Here is a 20,169-nt window from a genome sequence, read left to right on the forward strand (position 1 = left end):
ATTGCCAGTTGCCTGTCTGAATCCATCAATTAGAATGCCACCCACCCAAGCCTGTCCCAAATGGGGACTCTAGAGACACCTCTAGGGTAGAGTGAATAAAATCTGTACCTCTTAAAATGTAAATCCTGGGCTTCCTTGCTGTGGCAATGTCAGCTTTGGGTCTATTTAATAATTCAGGGGTTAAAATCGAAGGGAAATGCCCTCCTTCCATTAAGCTTATGAGGCTCTAACCCCATATGAACACATGTTCCGTTCACATAGCAGAGGCTTACATGGACTGGGTATTATTACTAGACTAACCTGGTGTGTGATCAGAGTCTGGACTCAAAGTTTCAGCAGAAATTTCACTGCCAATGTCCCAAACCAAGCCATCCTCAGAGTCTTGAGTCAAACCGCAGGCTGTGGTCCAGTTTCCTGAAGTTGTTTCAAAATTGCAGCTTCCTGTTGTACTTGTGTAAAGTCCTAGTGAAACAAACATGTTCATGTAAGTGACTGGAGATGTTTATCATGTTTCCTACGACCTTACATTTTGTGATGATTTAATATATTAGTATTTGTATATTTTAATTCTTTATAAATACATTTATACAATCAGAATATTCACACCCATGCATAATATCAGTTATGTACTGCAACTTTTTTTAATCAATGGATCTAGAAGCAGTGCATGAAAAGTGTCATATCTTAAGGTTTTATCTGGATGGACTAACAATATTGGTAGGTGACAGATAAAACTGTCTGCACATGAATAATGAACATAGCATCATGATAGTAGAGATAATTCAGGTTAAATAAACAGCTTCCATCACCTAGATAGATGTTCAGTGCTGGTCCCTCGGTTCGGTCTTGTGTTTGAATAGCACAGACCTTGAGAGAGGGAGTCATTTACTAAAGACAAGGCGCCTTTGAGAAAAGTAGTAAAGTGTACAGGACATAAACCCTATGGCGTACCATACAAATCACTGGCGCACATTTCAGAGCCAGCCACTAAATAGTGAAAGAAATTTTCTTCTAAAAGTATTGATTGATAACTCATTAAAAATTAAATTGTTCACAATGAGAAAAATTAATAGGTGATCGCTGAATGTCTACTCCTAGTCATCTGTGAAAAGTTTCATAATAATACCCTGATATCTAGGCTTTCATTTTTCTTTCTTTTTTTTTGCATAGCAGTTATTATTTTTGAGCACTCACTGTAAAATCTGACTGTGTTACACAGACAGAATGAATGATTGGGTTATTTAATCAGTATGAATCTACTGAGATTGTCATTGACTTTTCCTTCATTTTAAAAAGATGAAGTTCATGTTATTTAAAAAAAATTTTCCATCATCATTTTTTTTAACATAAAACTTATGTTACCATAATCTTAATCAGAAAAAAAACCTTATCATTAAATGAATGCCAAACACATACTAAACAGACCTTTACTGTTTTAATACGAACTTTTCTGGATCCCCGAGAGGACTTTTACTTCTCAACATTCTACTTCCTAAGTATTACTGCATCAAATCCCTAAAAAATAAACTAATTTTTAATCATGTACATCATTCTTATTCTACATGACTAGATAATTCATTTATTTTTATACACTTATTAATGGATGCTATGCATTTTTATGTATGTCATGCCAATATTTTATACGATAGTTTATATTATATAGATAAGTAAAAATTCAGTTCTCTCAGTGTGTAGCCAATACATCTCTAAATACTCAGTATTTTCCAATGCACATAGGAGACTACTGTTATGCATTCTTTAAAATGATCTCACATATAAGTTGTATACTATTGTACTGCTGCATAACTAACTCCGACACATAAACCCTATGAAAATTATTCCACATCCTTCTTTATTCACCAGGACACCCTTGTTCCTCCTGTCCCACCTTACTTAACATGTGTCTTTATCTTAAACTTTAGAGACACCTAAACAAACAGGATAAAGTCTCATATTTTATTTTCTCCATCTCAAAATCATTCACTTTTCCTTTTTTTTCCCCTAAGGCCGATATGCCCATGATCTCAACTCCTTATCAAAATGCTGCTATTATAATCCCATAGCTTTATTTCCTTCAAGGTTACACAATTTTTCTATATCTTTCAATCACAGGCTATCCTTGTTCAATGTGTGTATATGTGTGTGTGTGTGTGTGTGTGTGTGTGTGTGTGTATATATATATATATACATATATATATATATATATATATATATATATATATATATATATATACTGGCTTAACTTTACCACTCTTTATATTTATCCTCATTCATGATTTACCATGGACTTCTATATTTTTATGTGGATGATCTATGATTCTACAACCACAATGAAGAACAGACTAACATCTTCAAATGCTGCTTCTTTTTAGCAAGATAAATTGTTATTATTATTCTTTTTTTTTAAAAAAATGTTCTTTTTAGATAAATTCTACTTGGAACATACATTTGTTACTCAAAACCTACAATCCCCAAACAAACTCATTGTTCACCTCTCCAAATAGGTTCTTCTCTGAGATCATGGCTCCATTTCATAACATGAGTCTTATCTCTTTTTAAACACGCAAACCTTCAGAATCACCATTGATTCTATATTCTATGATTCCATTTCCAATGTTCCACCACTACCTGTAGGATTTCCTTGAGAACTTGTTGAATCTGTTCCCTCCATTATCATCCAGTAACCATCACACTGGTTCAAGTTGGTGGCTTATTTTAAGAGACTATCTTTAGTGCAGGCTTCATCCTATCAATCAATCTTACAAACCCAAACCACATGAGCATCTTTAAGAGTGCTCTTGCATTTTCTCTTGCTGAAAATATTCCATTTTCTTCACACTTTCTGAAACTACTCTCACAAATCACTAGTCTTGAATATAATAACCTTTACTTTGAGGCAAAGTATTTTTAGGATAAAATCTGTCTCATGTTCAAAATGGTCTTTACTCCACTCACATTTTCAGAAGATTATCTCTTAAATATAAACTTGCTTTCTAAACCATTTATGTTTCAGACTTCTCTCTCTCTCTCTCTCTCTCGCTCTCGCTCTCGCTCTTGCTCTCGCTCTCACTCTCGCTCTGTCTCTCGGACATTTTCTCTGGCTTGGTTACTATTTTATAGGCATTCTTTCCCCTCTTTTCCAAGGTGCACTTTTATGTAAGTATTCCCCTTTTTTTTTCACTCAGGCACATGGATAATCTAACCCACAGTGATGAGATTATTTCTCTTTTGTCCTCTTTGTTACTTAAATAGAGATTAGGAATGCAAGTCTAGATAACGAGATTTACCATGGAAAAGACATCTAGGAAAAGTTTGCCTTGTTCTTAAAAGGAAGCCAAAAGGAAGAAAATCTATTTGTTTATTCTCAAGATAGAGTTGCAAATATAAAAACTGATATGAGGAACTAATTCTATAGCAAAGTGGGTTACCTGGGGATGGGAAACATAAAGAAGACAGGCATCCGTATAGTTCCATACATTTGATGCCAACCCAAAGCTAATGAATTAAACAATTTAGAGCTACTAAACTCTCAGATTTCTAGTTATTTGAGATAATGCATTTGCTTATTGTCTGTATTAGTTAGAAATGCATTTGGCTCCAAGAAACTAAAACTCCAAGTTACAGTAACTATAAGCAGACAGGAATTAATTTGTCTCAATTAACAAGAAGTCATCAGGTTGTCATTTTGAGATAAGCAGTATGGCTGAACTGCATGGTCTTTCTCTGAGCTATCTTCTCCTCCTTCTGCTCATTCCTAGTTGCAAGATGACCCTGTACTTCCTAGTACCACAGACTCAAGGCACATAAAGAAAAAGAAATAGGAATGAATTAAAAAAAAAGAACTTTTTTTTCTATTCTAGTCTTCTTTTTTATGAAATACATAACTTTCTCAAATTTCTATATAGATTTCATTGGCCTCTTGTGGCTGTGAAAAAATTTGGAGAAGATGGTTTTTGTTGCTGGTCACAATGGTGTCAACAATAAAGGCCTTCAGTTTTTAAAGAATAACAAGGGATGAATAGGCATCTAGCAGATGCTGATAGGTTGTTTAAATTGGTCAAGATCAGAAATTCTGCCCGAGGTATCTTAACTAACATATTCGTTCCTCAATATGCTCTGTAGCAAATATTACTCATCTCTGAATATCCAGCTCAAGCCCTATCTCTCCCTCCCCAGAGCACATGAGTTCTCAGGATGGTATTTTCGTAAGACACTTCCCAGCAGTTACAGTTGTTACCGTATATCTAGAAGTCCATTACTTCTTAATTTTGCATTGTCATCTTAATTGATCAGCACTAAGCTACTATAAACCTCTCTATGTGATCAGTTATTATTACTGAACTACATTATATACACCACAAGTGGTTCAATAAATATCCACTGAAAGATGGATGATGTGAAGAATATAATGTCTCTTGATAATGAATATGTATCAGTCTTTTCAAAGTGGCAGTTTCTTTGGAACAACCTACTTTCCAATTGTGATATTCATCATGATCCCTTAAATAGAAATAAAGCATTTCTAACACAACTGGCTTTTTCCAATGGTTTAATACTTGGACGTATGGCTACATGATCAGTGCAGATACTGATAAACATATTTTCAGAGGCATAGTTCCATAGTTTATTATTTTTAATTCCTTATGTTCCAATAGTCCCCTCATTTTGAACACACCATCATGCATGGTACAGAAATATTAACATTCCTTCGAGGGAAAAGTATTTTTCCTTGTAAAATGGCTTGTTGAAGCTCTGTATTGAGACGGACTTCGAAGAATCTTGTTATAGTAGATAAGAGTGACATGACTAAATAATGGTATCTGTCCATGCTGTGAAAGGGAGAAGAGGAAGCACCTGCCCACATACTGACCTGGAATACTATGACAGTGGCAGTGGACAATAATTCCATAGGGAAAAAAAAAAAACAGATTTTCTATCTTAATTATTAATTTTTTTACAAGATAATTGATCTCATTTGTTAGAGACCATGCATTTATGTAAAAGGAGGGAGAAATGAAAAAGGAGGTAGAAATGCAAAAGAAAATTTTATCTTTGTTGATACCATACAGTAATAATTTACTCTTGAGAAATACCACCATTTCTTTTTTGATTGTAATAAAAAACATGGAAGTGAGACATTAAATCTGACTGACAAATTTTGAAAGAATATAAAAATGAATCGGAAACAGCTAACATTATACATTCCAGAACACTGAACAAATATTTAATTCAATTCAATATATTCATTTACCTAATATATCCATTACTCTATTGGATAGATGTTATTATACATATCACACAGGTGAGGAAAATGAAATGTTTGAGAATTACAATAATTGCCTACCAAGCGAGGACTGTAGTCAAAATGAAGACTTCAGGTTAATAACTACAAAAGTCAATTCATTCCCTATATTTCTTTAAATATCATTTTGAAAATGTGATCACTTATTCCATTATTCACAATAGATTATCTATCTGGCTGCAGGAATTCAGCTCTAATGTCTATAATGCATCCAGAAAACATCAATATGAAATACTGATGAAGTCAATTGGTAGAGTTAATGTCTCCTGGCTATGGGTGCTATGCAGAACATTTTATGGATCTGAACAAAACCCATCAAGAAATTTTTTAAAATAATGACTATTCTCTTTCATAACATATTTTTTTTATTTTAATAAACTTAAATACTTCCTACAGTGGTCTATCAAAATTGTGGGTATAACTAACCATATTTAAGTATGTCATTGACTTCAGTTTCTGAGAATCAAAATCGCCCCTATGTGTTTTCACATCAATAACTCAAATAGCTGTAGGAAAAATAAAAATCTCATGAGCAGCCTGAAAGGGAAAAAAATGAGAAAATCAAAAAGAAAATGGGCCTCATTTATATTTGAAAAACCAATATACTTAGTAATTCTTCCTTTTATTTTCAAGCCTATATTTACATTACATATACAGATATGTGCATGTAATGCACACCCATTATTTTTCATTTGTAGTCCCCAAGTAAGGGGTAGTAACCTTATTATGGGTAGCATTTTCTGTATTTTAAAATTAATCAGGAATCTTTTCAGTTATGAACAACTTATATAATAAAAATCAAAGAACATTATATTTTAATACATTTTTCCCCTAGGTTTTTTTCCCCCATATTATTAAGTGAGTTTTTGAAGCCTAAAATAAAATCTTATGCATTCTGAGGTACTCAGTTCTTGTAAAGTTGTTCCTAGCACATAAAAGAAATAGGAATAAATGAAAGAATATTGAGTTTATATCAATACTTTCAATATATGTGCATCTTTAAGTGAAAGCAACATAATATCTATTATAACCTTATATGTACATGTAGAAGTTGCCATTTTCCCTTCACTGGGTTATGGATATCAATGCCTCCATATTCAAATTATTTTCCTTAATAATTTTCATAAAATTGTCCAAGATTTTATTGTTTATGGGTGATTATTAGATCCTCTACTTGCTAGGTATTTGTGCAAAAAATGGTGATTTCACAAATATTCAGGTCTTTCTTTTAGAATTTCATTGGAATTAATTTTTGTAGACAGCATGCATATATAATTTTTGGTGCTTTTAAATATAGCTAGAAACAGCACTAGAAAGTGAGGTTCAGTATATTATAAATTTAAAAATTTATATATGAACAAAAATGACATTTTATAAAATTACCATTATAATGCTGTGAATTCATATAGTGCAAACCTGTGCCAAGCACTTTTAAAAATCCATTTAAAATTTAAATATGAAATAAACATAAGAGACATTATACTAAGTGAAATAATTCAGTAATAATAAGACAAATTTTATATGTGTCAACTTATAAGAGGTATATAGAACAGTCAAATTCATAGATTCAGAAACTACATTTCTAGTTGTCAGAGGTTGGGGAGATGATTGGAGTTATTAGCTAATGGATAGAGTTTAAATTATAAAATTTATAATTTTCAATTTATGATTTAAACTCTATTTTATAATTTCTAGAAATGGATGGTGGTGATGGCTTTACTATAATACAAATGTACTTAATGCTACTGAACCACGCATCAACAATTATTAAAACAGTAAATTTTATGTTACATATATTTTACCATAATTTAAAAAAAAAGATACATAAAAAAGAAACAATGAAAGAAAGTGAGTCCTTCAAAGCATCATCCCTATAAGATATCAAGGAATAAAATTAATGTTAAGAAACAAAAATTTAAATAAACTTGGGTGGTAACTTGTCTCCAAAAATTCTTCCTTCCTTGTAATGCATGACATTTTCCCTTTGAGATGTGAAGTCTATTTTCTCTCTTTGATTTGAGGCTAGATTTTGTTATGTGCTTGACCACAAGAATGAAGTTGGTGTACATCCTGGAACACCTAAGGCTAAGTCAAAGGCTCTTTGCTGGTTTTCCTGTGTCTCTTGGAACACTAACTCCAGTAAGAATATAGTCCTATGTATGACAGCTGTTGGCCTGTCTTCTGTAACTGTCATGTTCTGGGAACCCCAAGAACATATAATACCCCTGGAGAACGAGATGCCCATCAAGTAGGATGATGAGACCAAAGAGTACCAATGTTCCAAACCTGGAAGGGAAGCAGCTATCACAGAGGTGATTTTCTAGTTCCACTGTACTAACTCACATCATGTAAAATGGAAAGCAACTGCCTGGCCTGAATTACTGACCCATAATAGTCAGCCCCAAATGAAGCTGTTGTTGAGCCACTATTTTGAGGGTGCCTTCTTTGCAGCAAATTATAATTCTAATAGGTAGTATGTAAGGGACAAAATTCTACATGAGAGCTCATCAGTTAAGATACATGAAAAATTATTTGGATTTAACTATTTCCTATATTTTACAATTATGTATTTGATTTTATACAAGACTTTTAAAAAGTTACTTGAATAAATGTTTGAATACAAAAACGAGTAGAGTACTTTTAGTCCCATATAATTGATAAAATCAGTTACTAAACTGATATTTTTTTTAATGAGCTCATTTTAGCTTCAACCATAAAATAAACCTTTATGGAAACGGAAATGGAAAAAGAAATAAAAACAAATGAAAAATGTAGATAGGTATAGTTCAGTTTCTGGTCATTTTAGTTATGATCTTCTAGATATTTCTGCATAAATATGTGGTGGAAATTTTTTTGTCATATAATTTTCTACAGATTTCACCATAGAAGTACAAACCATGAGAAGACTACCATTTAGATGTTTATATAGGAAAGTTGGGGGAAATGTTTTCATGATTCTAAATCTATGCTTGTGCATGAAAAAAAAAAATATATTTTCTCAGCCCTCAGAGCCAAGGATTCTGTACTAACAAAGCACAAATCTGAGTAAACCAGCTACATTAAATCAGACAGACACACTTACCACAGTGAGCTTCGTCAGATCTATCAGAACAGTCTGGCTTATAGTCACAGACAAGGTGGCCTGCAATGCACTTCTTGTCCTCACACAAAAAATCAGTGGCTTCTGAACAAATCTCAGAAATCTCTCCAACTAAGGGGAGGGAAAAACATTTTTTTAGTCTAGGTTTTCATTACATTTGAAGAGTCCTCTTGTTCTATAGATTTCACACTATTAAATAAGGTAGTGAGTGATTTCAACAGTTATCCAAGATATGCTTCTATTTAACTGCCTTTCTCTCCACCCCACCTGCAATTGTTCAGAAAGTTACACAGAATTATTTTGAAATACCTTTTAGCTGCTCATGGGCTGACCGTGATCTATTATATACACACAAACTCCTGACCAAGGCATTAAGGATCCTTTATTTTTAATTATGGCTTAACTTAGTTTCCCAGTTTTACTTTCTGAGATCCATCTCAAAAGCATCTGAAGATTATACCCTGTGACTGAAGTGTGACATTATTCTTCATGTTTCCATGCATTTACACATGATGCCTGTACTGCCTAAACTAACTAGTCCCTTTTAGAACCTAGACAGTCAACTGTTCAACATCAAAATCAAAGAAACAATTTTACTCTATCTCCCTCTCTTCCCTGTCTTTTGGTCCTCTTAGAACCATTTCATTCCTATATTAGAATGCTTCCTACTTCCTTAAGAGTTGTTTACACATTCGTCTGTCTCTCTAGATTCCAAGCTCTCAGACATTTTCATTGTGTTCTCAAGGGCCCAACATAGCACCTAAGATACAACTAGTGCTTCCTAAGTGTAGGTTGTAGTAACTGAAGACATACTGGTTTCATCTGAAGGAAGCTTAGAAAAGTGGATTGACAGAGTACTTTCAAAGAATTCATATTTGAACATCATCTTAACTGATATGTAGACAAATGCTGATATTTCATAACTTTACCATCACTTGCTTTCAAGTTCTAAAATTACTTTTTAAATCAATTTTAAAAAGTAAAGTTCTGCAATTTCTTTAAAACTTAGACTATTCCAGACACTTGGCTGGTATACCCAGTATTGGGATAATTTACTTACAGAAAGACAATATTTCCATGAATGAACAGATTAAAACTCTATAGACATGAAGAGGAGTGTGTATCTATCATCTCTATATCATCCCTTTAATATAACAGCTAATGCCTGTATAATTCCTGGGAATAACTTACTAGTATAACTTAGACGATATAAATGTGAAAAACGAAGCAAGTGTATCTAAGACATAAGAGCAAATATTTAACTATGGGCATCAGTAAGACAAAGACTCAAAGGTCATGTTCAATGAGTAGTTTATAAAGTTTGCCACAGAATTTTAATTAACACTAGTGAGAATTTATGGTTAACTCAGAGCAGTATGTGGACATTGTTTTGTATACAAAGTATATGCATTTGAGCTTGTTTTATTTTTCCACGCCATAAGACGAAAAGCCATATAATTACTCCACAGGGGAAATGCGTTTTGAATTCAATCTAAATAACTGATTCATTAATTCTTTAAAGTATGACTAAATAGACTATATTTCTAAAATGAAGCTTCTTTTCCTTAATAATATAGAATGGCAAAGACATGGTGAAAAATCAAGCCAGTATTTTGAATTGCAATAACTAGAATTGCTATGGTATATTAGGAGAACCAGGAATAAATAAATAAAAAGAGCCCACAATACAAAGAAATGTAAATTTTTAGGACAAGAATGTGGTAAATTGAAAAGGCAGATTATTTTAGTTAGTGAATGTCTTACACATGTTTAGTCATTTATGTCTTTATTCAACCAAAATGATTACAACAATAACTAGTCACCTAGTCAGCAGATATGCAAAAGCAAAGTCTCGCATCTTCTAAATTTGGTAATGTAAGAATGAAAGAACATTAGTGTTTATAATAGAGAGTTGGAGATAATCTGGCTAGCAGCATATGTATGTAAAGACTAGATAATTATTTAGCTTTAGAAAAAGGTTGACTAAGAGAGTTTTAAAATCCTAAAGCTAAAACATGATAAATTGAAAGATCCTGGAAAGAATAAATGAACTACAAAATAATGTGGTTATAAGAAGTAAACATTTAATCTAGTAAAACCCTGAGGCATCATAGGACTAGTTTACTGTAGACTGGAATAAGCCATAAACAGCTTAAAAGTGATACCAGTCGAAAATGGACTTAATTCTATTTTGAAACACAATTTATAGTCAAAGAAATGCCTGTCTATATGTATATTTCAATTTAGATTAAAATAGGTGCTCCCCTGCCCAGGGTTCATTTTACTGAACTAGATATAATCATTCCATACATCATATTTACTGAACAAATACTTGTGTGATCATCTCGTTCAAGTGATGATATTCAGTATGCCCTGAGAGTTCAGACTGTGAATGTCACACAGCTACACATTTTAGGCACCTTCGTTTCTCCTTTACAGAATTCTAACACTATGAAAGATACAAAAGATACAATGGGCACACCTCTGGCCTTTGTAGCCATGTTCCTTAGTTGACTAATCAACACATTTGGTTTGAAAAACACCTGAAAACAGAACAAAACAAAACAAAAAAAAACAAGTAGGGTTTCTAAGTAGCTATCTACAAATCAAAGAATAAATGAAATTCTAAATAGAGAACTTCCCAAAGAAATTTAAGAAGTCATGCAAAATATCCAAGAAGCTATATTTGTCCTAACCAAATAAGCGTCTAGATGCACAGAGAACACAAGGTTATACTACAAGAAAGAATTTTTATAACCAAAGACTTGGAGATATTCAGGAGTGAGCAAGGGTAAATAAATTGATCAGCTCTGCATAGACATGTTACACTGTGAGAAACTAGGTTTTTTTGGTTCTCAAAATATTTCTAACCGTTGATTTATTATGATAGGTGAATAAAAACTCTGAATTTTAAAAAGTATTTTGTTATAAAAATAATTTAGATGCATTATGCAAAATGTAGGATAAAATCCTTCTCTTTTACACAAATACTTCCCATCGTCTGCTGCATTTCCTTTCCCAGTTTTAATATTTTCAAAAAACACAGTAACATATACATCATATTTTCTTATTTATAGCTTATCATATAAATGTTTTCGTATTTTTTGTCTGCATTTCAGTCACTACTAACACATACAAAATACATTAAAAACTAAATATACCTTAGTTTACTTAACAATTATATTATTGCTAAATTCTTATAAGGGGTTTCAATAATTTTATATTTATATAATCTTATGTTAATAAAACTATATGTAGCTTATGCATAGTTAGAAATATTTATGTGAGAGAGACTCCAAAAAATGGCATTATTGAATGAAAAAATGTACTGAGGAATTTGTGTCTTTATGGGCTCATGAAAACTATTAATGAATAGATTTTCAAAGTACCTATGTTGATTTAAATGATAAACTGTAAGAGGATGAATGTCACTCTGTATACCTTTTTTTCTTCCATAACATGATGCCCTATCAGTATTTTAACTTGCATGATTTATTTATTCAATTAGCTTTTTTTATTTTTTTCTTGTAAGTCATATATATATATATATATATATATATATATATATATATATACATATATATATATATATATACACACACACACACACACACACACACTTTGTAAATTTATTATTTATACCTACTTTTTAGTTAATTCAGTTTTGGACCAATTACTTTCTATTAAAATAATTCTGTCCAAATTAATTACATGGTGATGAGGACCCAAGTTTTAAACACAGTATTCTCTCATTCTTCCTTAAAGATCAACTCATCAGAGCGATAATTCAGGTAAACCAGTTGTCAGACATTATTTCTTTAAATATCCTTTTGCCTCTCTTCTCTGTCCTTTCTTTCTAATCTCCTCCTATGCCTGTTTGTATGCTTAAAGATGTCCCACATTTCTCTGAGGCTCTCTTCCTTTTTATTCATTTTTCCTTTCTGTTCTTGATATTGCACAATCTCTATTAATCAATGATTCTTGAACCAGTTCAAACTACCGTCGACTCCGTATAGTCAAACATCCACATTAGTTATTCTATTTTTTATTTTCACTTAGTTCTTTTGCATAATTTGTCTCATCAATATTTTCCTATTTGTGAGACACTGTCATTATACTTCTTCAAGCACACTTTCAAGCAAAACTTTGTTTTGTTATTTGACCATATTTATTAAGTTCAAAATCTGGATCCTCCCAAGACAATTTCTACTGCCTTTTTAAAATTAATCATATTTTTCATATTCATTTCCATGCCTTATAATTTTTGATTGAACATTAGACACTTTACCTAATAGATGGTAGCAACTCTGGATACTGATCCTTCTCTCATCCCTGGTGCTAAGACAATGATTACCTGAAGAGTTGAGTGATTTTTCATTTATGGAATATGCTCAATGTTATCCCTTGAAATACCTTCTTCCTCTAATTCTCTGTGCTCTGCTTCTTGAATACGCATTAGAAAAGTGTGGATTTATTCATTTTATCCCCAATGCCTCTGAATCTATCTCATAGGTTTTTTTTTTTTCTTTTTACTATAAGGTGATACAATCTGGTGAACAGACTCACATTTATTTAATAGTTTATTCTTTTTCTTTGTCTCTAATCTGTTTAACTTTTCTTCTGCCGTTTATTTTCAATTATAATTTAATTTCTTTCAAAAAGTTAAATTTAATTATTCCGATTTAATATTCAGTCATTTTTCATGTTTTTTCTTTTTTATGATTCTAACAGCACATGGTTCCAACATCATGAATTCCAATTTGTCCTTGAAGTTCAAAATTTTCCAGAAATTTTACTATTCATTTGTTGTTTGGGAATTTCCATCTCACGTCTTATATTATGTGTGGTATGGCACAGGCTTAGGCTTAGGCTTTGGCTTTCTTTCTTTTTTAAATTCTTTCCAAGCCTCTGGACTGGCAACGAATTACCTTGAGAATTTCCAGATATAAAGCAATTTTTCCAGTCATAGAAAGGATGAGACATTATGCAAAGCATTCAGGTCTAGATTCCAGATCTTACAGGGAATTGAAAACTATCAGCCCCAGATTCCATAGTCAATGTTCAGAGTGCCAAATTGTTTAGGCTTCTGGAAAGTAAGCTTTTGCCTATAATTCATGTTTTTGCTTTTGGTTATTGAACTGAGAGATTTGCTTTTTCCTTTTTAAATTTTAGTTAAGAGTAAATAATCAGTACTTTTTAAAAATATTTATTTTTGTATTCTAATCAGGCATATATGACAGCAGAATACATTTTGATTCATTGTACACAATTGCAGCACAACTTTCATTTCTCTAATTGTACATGATATTGTGTCACATTGTATGTGCAGCCATACATGTACCTAGGGTAATGATGTCCATCTCATTCCACCATCTAATAAGTGCTTTTTAAAACTTATTTTCATGTACTGGTAAGTGGCAAGCACATTCTATAATGTGACATTAATTTTTCTGCATTCCAACTGTCAATATAGTTGGTGTTTTAAAAATTATTATATTTTATACCATGCATTCTAAAAATAACCCAAAAAAATTCCCCACAAATCAATTTTCCACATTACTCATTATTTAGATTACATTTTCAGCTAATTGCATATTGCCAAATGATATCAGTATTAAAAAAAATAGCAAAAACAGGCACATGCACTCTCTTCCTTGCGTTCACATAAAACCCAACAGATATTAATGTGTATCTGAGTGTATTAATTAAAATCTTAATAGTCAAATGTGTTTTTAGTGACTAGAAGAGGTAGCATTTATGAAACAGGGTATCTTTTTACTTGTTAATACATGGATTTTTCCATCATTCCTTACTGATTTTGTCTTTATGTCTTTAAATAGTTTTATGGTAGATATGTTTCAAAAGTGTTGATATTATAACTAGAAGGTTTACCTCTAGTTATAGCTGGTTATTCTGGACAGTAAATATTGATTGCTAAAGGACAGTTTAGATATATGGACCAAGATAATTATTTGAACCCAAGTTCTTATAAAAGCTCTTTAACCCTCAGTAAGCCATTTAAAGTTGGTCTTAAATGACAATAAGAGCAATCACTCTCTTATACAAAGTACAATATGTTTGCATCCAGTGATGGCATTAATTTAGAACCTTCCACTTATTTATTTAGAAACATGTTAAACAAATCAGACACTATGAAAGTTATTGAGATAAACCTTCAAAGGATTTATAATTATTTATAATCTAGCAATGAAAATTTACCAAACAGTGTAGTTAGTGCTATAATTGAAGATATTTATGAGTTTCTGTCAAAGGACAAAGTAGTCCCATCTGTACTGGTTTGTCAATACATATTTAGCAAATTTATTTACTAAGTAGCCTTTCAAATTACCTATCATCTCAGCTAGACATTTAACCAAGCAGAGAGATGAGCCAGAACATATATAAACATATATGGATATAACTCAAAGGACAGAAAATAGAAATTTCCTTATAAAACTCCACTCTTAGTTTCTTTATAAACAAGTTTGGCAACATATTAAAAATTAATATGACTAGAAAATTCACATTTATTTAAAAGAAGAACAACATCTGGGATAATCAAAGGGAAGCTTATTTTAGAAAGATCATGCACCCCTAACCTTTATTTATAGATGACTATTTCACTTCAATATTTTCTCATTTAGAAAGAAATACCAGGAGCAAGTTTTACAGATAGAAGAAAATCTCAACACTAGGGACAATGTGATATTATATGATCGGCATTTTCAAATGTCCAGAAAAGAACAATACCTTTTATTCATTTTATTTACCATGATCATTTAAATCTATCTTATGTTCAACAGAATTGCCACGTTTATAAAAGGTCAGCGCATATATCAGGTAATTGATGGCAACACATCTGAAACTGTAACCACAGCGATCTCAATGACAGCAAAGTTCAGTTTGTGTCAAAATTATCAGAAGTGCTATCAGAGTTACTGGGCCATGTATCAGTGTACAGCAAGAGTTCAGGGGGGAAAAAAGAAGCAATTTTTTTTTTGCACAAAGGCAAGGTGCATGCTAAAAGGAATATATCCTGAAGATCAGCTTTTGACTTTTTTAAAATAAAAGGTGATTTTATAACCTGTTTTGATATTTGTTTGAAATAAAATTATATATAGCAATGTCTCCTGTCTCACATGAAACCCAGACATTTACTTTTAAATTTCTTATATCTAAATATACTTTAAATGTCTAGTTTTCTTTGTGAATGTTCTATATAACTGACAGACAATGGACTGCAGAATCCTAGGCTGTATATACTTCATATTACTGGTTTCAAGGATCTAACTATAACAAAAATCATGTTTAGAAGGGCTACAAAGAAGAAACAGAGAAAATAAAATGATGAGGCCAAGAAAAGGCAGAATTATTCCATATGACAAGGAACACTATGATTTTATATGAAAAAAATAGTGATCTAATTATTCAGGAGCCCCCAACCACTCCTTACCTCTTTGAATTTTCTACTAGTCCACTAAATGAATCTTGGCTCAGATATTTGATGATTTCCTGTCACTTTAATAGGCACACAAACTCTTTCTATTCTGGACTCTAGAGCTGCATCTGGTGTGCGACCCTCAATTCTCTGAGCCTGTTGGCACTCTATTCTTGGTACTATGCCAACATTTCTTGACATTCCTTCTTCCCCCTTGGCTCCATTTCTAGTCCAGGCATTTAAATGCCAGAGGAGAAATTGTGTTTCTCATTTTCATTCACTCTCACCTAAGGGTCACACTCACCGCATTGATTTTAACTTTTAACTTAAGTTGATGGGACATCTATATTTCTATGTCCTTTCATTAAGTTCTATGCTACATTTTCTGTGAGATTTCTCTACAGCATACCAGATACACTACTCAGGACATAACTGAGATATTTTCTTCTCCCTTTGCTTCCTACTTTATATTCCTCTTCCCCTTGCTTCAGAGCATACCTTACAATAAACATCTATTCACGGTAAATAGATACACAACTTTTTTAAATCTACATTTGCTTTTCTCAAATTTTTATGCCCTCATCCTTCCTCAGCCATGTGGTGCAGATGGATGCTGGAAACATACGTGCTTGCCTTTTTAATATTGCATAATTATTGTTGGAGAGTGGTTACTTGGATAGACATTTTATTTCTCAACTTCCATTTGAGTAATAAGATGGTCTCTAGTGAGACCACGAGTATTAGTTAGAGTCCATGATATGTCCCACTGACAGGTGAGGTCATACAAACTGTCACATGCTGCTCCCCATGGTCTGTTCCTGAACCTCTCAGATGGATAGGAAAGTCATGATCATTACGGTAGATCTTGAAGGCCAGAGCCTGAAAATCAGCCTGGGTCCTTGAAAAAAAAAACTATGAGTAAAGCTCTCCATTGATTGGTTCATTAGGCAATGACTGTAAAGTGAATAAAAAGTGAACTCCTTAAATTGGAATATATTTTTTGATCTATTTTGGATCAATTTCATTGTAGTGACAGCCTAATGCAATAAGTTTAATTAATGCAATGTTTATGGTAAGGTGTACTGTAATGATGCTAATAAGATGGTAGCTCCAACTCCTGTGGAAAAGGTATTATTACATCCTTCATTCTGTATCAGCATATTGAGTAGATTAATTCATGCAGTTCTCAACACAACTCCATGAAATAGGTGCTAGATTAAAAAAAAAATTAACTTAAACTTAAGTTCACACAGCTATTCAATAGCAAAGCCAAAATTGATGTTTGGGCTACACAGTTTTCACTCTTATCCAGCAAGATGGTTAAGTCCTCTTATTCTCTCACGTGTCCAATCCTATAACCCACAAGATCCATATTGTGTCTTCCCAAACTGACCTTGTTCAGGCCATGTAACTATCTAGCTCTCCTGGTACTTTGGATATCCTAAATTTAAGATAAGATATTGAAGTAAAAGAAATGATACGTTTCCTATTTGCTTTCTTCTCTACAACAAACTAAACCCCTTAGGAAAACACTGAAGAATCCTTAAAGGAAGAACAGTACTACATTTACCATTATATAACCAATACAGAGCACAGAGCCCAGGAACCTTTTGAGTGAACAAGTTATATTTGTCAAACTGTGTTTAAACTTGTTATAGACTAATTGGACTTTTACAGCTACAATCAGAATAGGTAGCTCTCTGAAACTAAACATATTCTAATATGCTATGAATATTAAGGGCTAAGTACCATATTTATTGAATTCAAAACAAATCAAGTAAAAAGATTCCTAGAATATTGTGCAGTTAAAATGATTTTTAAAAAATCTTTAACCATTGGAAACCAAAGAATAAATAGTCTGGGTGATAATTATTGGCAGGACGTAAGACAAATTTGGAGATATGTATATTCCTTGATTTTTGATAATCTATATAAACACAGACAATGAGGTAATTCATTAAGAGCTTTATAGAAAAGGTGGCCCATAGTACAGGATGACAGGAGGCAGACAGCAAAGACAATCCAAGCAGAAATAGGCTAAAAGAAACAGGGGATATTGAAAGTATGAATACTCCTGTTGAGGAAGGTGAATTTGTTATGAGATATAAAATAGCAAGAGAAGACGAGAAATCACTCTAGGAAACTCTAGTCATCATCAAAAGACATCATTAAGGATGTTCATTCACACAAAGCATTCCAACTCCAACTTGAAGAAAGTCATAATGGATGGGAAATGTCATGTCTGTAGACCTAATTACAATTTTCCAGTTGCTATACTGACAGGAAAGTGCACTCTTTGCTCTCTCTCTATTTCATTGAAGGGAGGTATAAAAGGAAAGTTGACAATAAAGCATCATTGTCATATATATCTGATGGAGAATGACAAGAATGACAGTTCAAATGATCATTTCATTTTTATCTCAAGAGATTACATTTCCTTGTGTTCAGGTAACATTTTTGCTTAGGATTTATAAGAATAATAATATAGGGTAGGAGATATATGTTCAATTAACTTTGTTATTTGATAAATAGTTGTACATTCTTATTGGATTGAAAACAGCTATTTTTATATCTTACCACCAAATCAACAAATATTTACTAAGTTATCCATATGGTTTTTTTTTCATTTCCAACTACTAGAGAGTAGTAGAATAATCATTAAACTGAGAGTCAATAAATTCCATATTTGTAAAATACCCAAAGTTACCTGAAATTAAATAATTCAATTACTCTAGATCTCTAAATTCTATGGAGTTTTGAATATTACCTTGAAGGTACTAAATTAATTTATTGAATATCCTTGTTTTTAAAATGTATTAATGCAAATACAAAAATTCTATTGCAACTAACCTAAGCATAATTATTCTTTCCAGCTCCACAAAACATAAATCTTTTATGAAGTAAAATGTAAGTGAAAAATTCCTTTAAAATTGTTGGGCATTAGAGATTTAAAAACCATACTTGTAGAGGGATTTGGCCATAGGCATTCCCATCCCAGCATGTATTCTTCCACTGGATTAAAGAAATCAAGTGTCACATACAGCCCAAGAGTTTATCACCACTGACCTTAGAAAAATAAGCTGTAAAAATCAAAATGTTAACAATTTTAGTAAAAAAAAAAATTACAATGATAGTTGGGCTATTGAGAAGGAGAGTTTGAAAGTGTGCATTGAAATAAGAGTTACGTTTCTGAAGTGTACATACCCCAAGGAGAGGGTCACGGAACTTCTATGTTCAAGGTGTGAGAAATTGTCACATGGATTAAAAAAATGTAACAGGGAATGTTTTCTGAAATAAGTTCTATTCTTTGAAGCCTGGAGTGGTGTTCAAAGCAAACACAAGATGAATGGGTTTCCTGGTTCACAGCAATTGCTCAGATTATCACTATAGGTCATAATGTATGCTGGGACAAAGCCTATTCTCATCTCCATAGTCATCTCATGACCATCCCTCCAGCCCCAAAGATACACACCATGCAGAAGGCAGGGCAGGGGAACAGGCCTGCAAAGACTCTTGTGTTGGTAAGTAGGATTATATCTGCACAATCAGAGACACCAGAGATCCTGGATCTAGAACAGGGAGCAGAGGCTCTAAGGAAGCACCTCTTCTTAACTCAAAAGACTCCTCACCAAATGACTCATCACCAAATAGGGAAGAAGTGGAGCCCCGGGGACTAAAGAGAGGCCTCTGATGTTGCTTACAGAGGATCACAGGTGGCACTACCTATTCTATTCTATCAGAATAGACAACTGATGAGCTCTCACAGCTTTGGTTATTGGAACCACTTTCCCCAAGAAACAGTTTTCTGCACTGGCTTATCCAGTTATCTGACCTGCTATCCCACAATCTTCAGCAAAAAAATACTCTTCATTATTTAGGGGAGGTGAAATTGATATCCAGAACGCGTATTATAAATGATAAATATTAATTGTATCTATGATTAATCTGTGTTGACTCTTATCTGGAAGTTGGGGGAAGGATTATAATAACAACCAGCAATATGGGTGATAAAAGAAAAACAAGCCCACAGTCAAGAAAATGTATGGCTTTCCTAAAACAATAAGGTTCCACAACTCCTCTGACTTTAATACCATCAGTGGGTTTTAATGAAGTATGAGAGCTTTTGAAATGCTGAGCACCTGATTCAGATCTTTTAATTAGCCCCTTTTATCTATTATTTATGTAGTAAAGTCACCCCAGGACACTGTTATGTAATTTTCAATTTATGTGCAAATTTCAGGGTCAAGCAATGATCAAGTTATGTTTTTATTAATAATAAGAATACAAACAAGTCTAATTCAAGTATAACATTATCTTTGACCAGTTCTA

General features: G+C 32.6%; 1 protein-coding gene across 1 annotated transcript in view; it reads right to left on the reverse strand.

Annotated features, from left to right (window-relative positions):
• Malrd1 (MAM and LDL receptor class A domain containing 1) overlaps positions 1–20,169 on the reverse strand; it is a 638,713-nt gene that overhangs the window by 192,084 nt on the left and 426,460 nt on the right. Inside the window, exons 30-31 of the mRNA XM_076872892.1 lie at positions 8,385–8,513; positions 301–462 (exon numbers count right to left, since the gene is read on the reverse strand). Of these exons, the coding sequence (XP_076729007.1) occupies positions 301–462; positions 8,385–8,513 (291 nt within the window). The remainder of the gene's footprint in view (positions 1–300; positions 463–8,384; positions 8,514–20,169) is intronic.

Source organism: Callospermophilus lateralis, chromosome 13, assembly GCF_048772815.1.
Source record: "Callospermophilus lateralis isolate mCalLat2 chromosome 13, mCalLat2.hap1, whole genome shotgun sequence".
Taxonomy (NCBI): Eukaryota; Metazoa; Chordata; class Mammalia; order Rodentia; family Sciuridae; genus Callospermophilus; species Callospermophilus lateralis.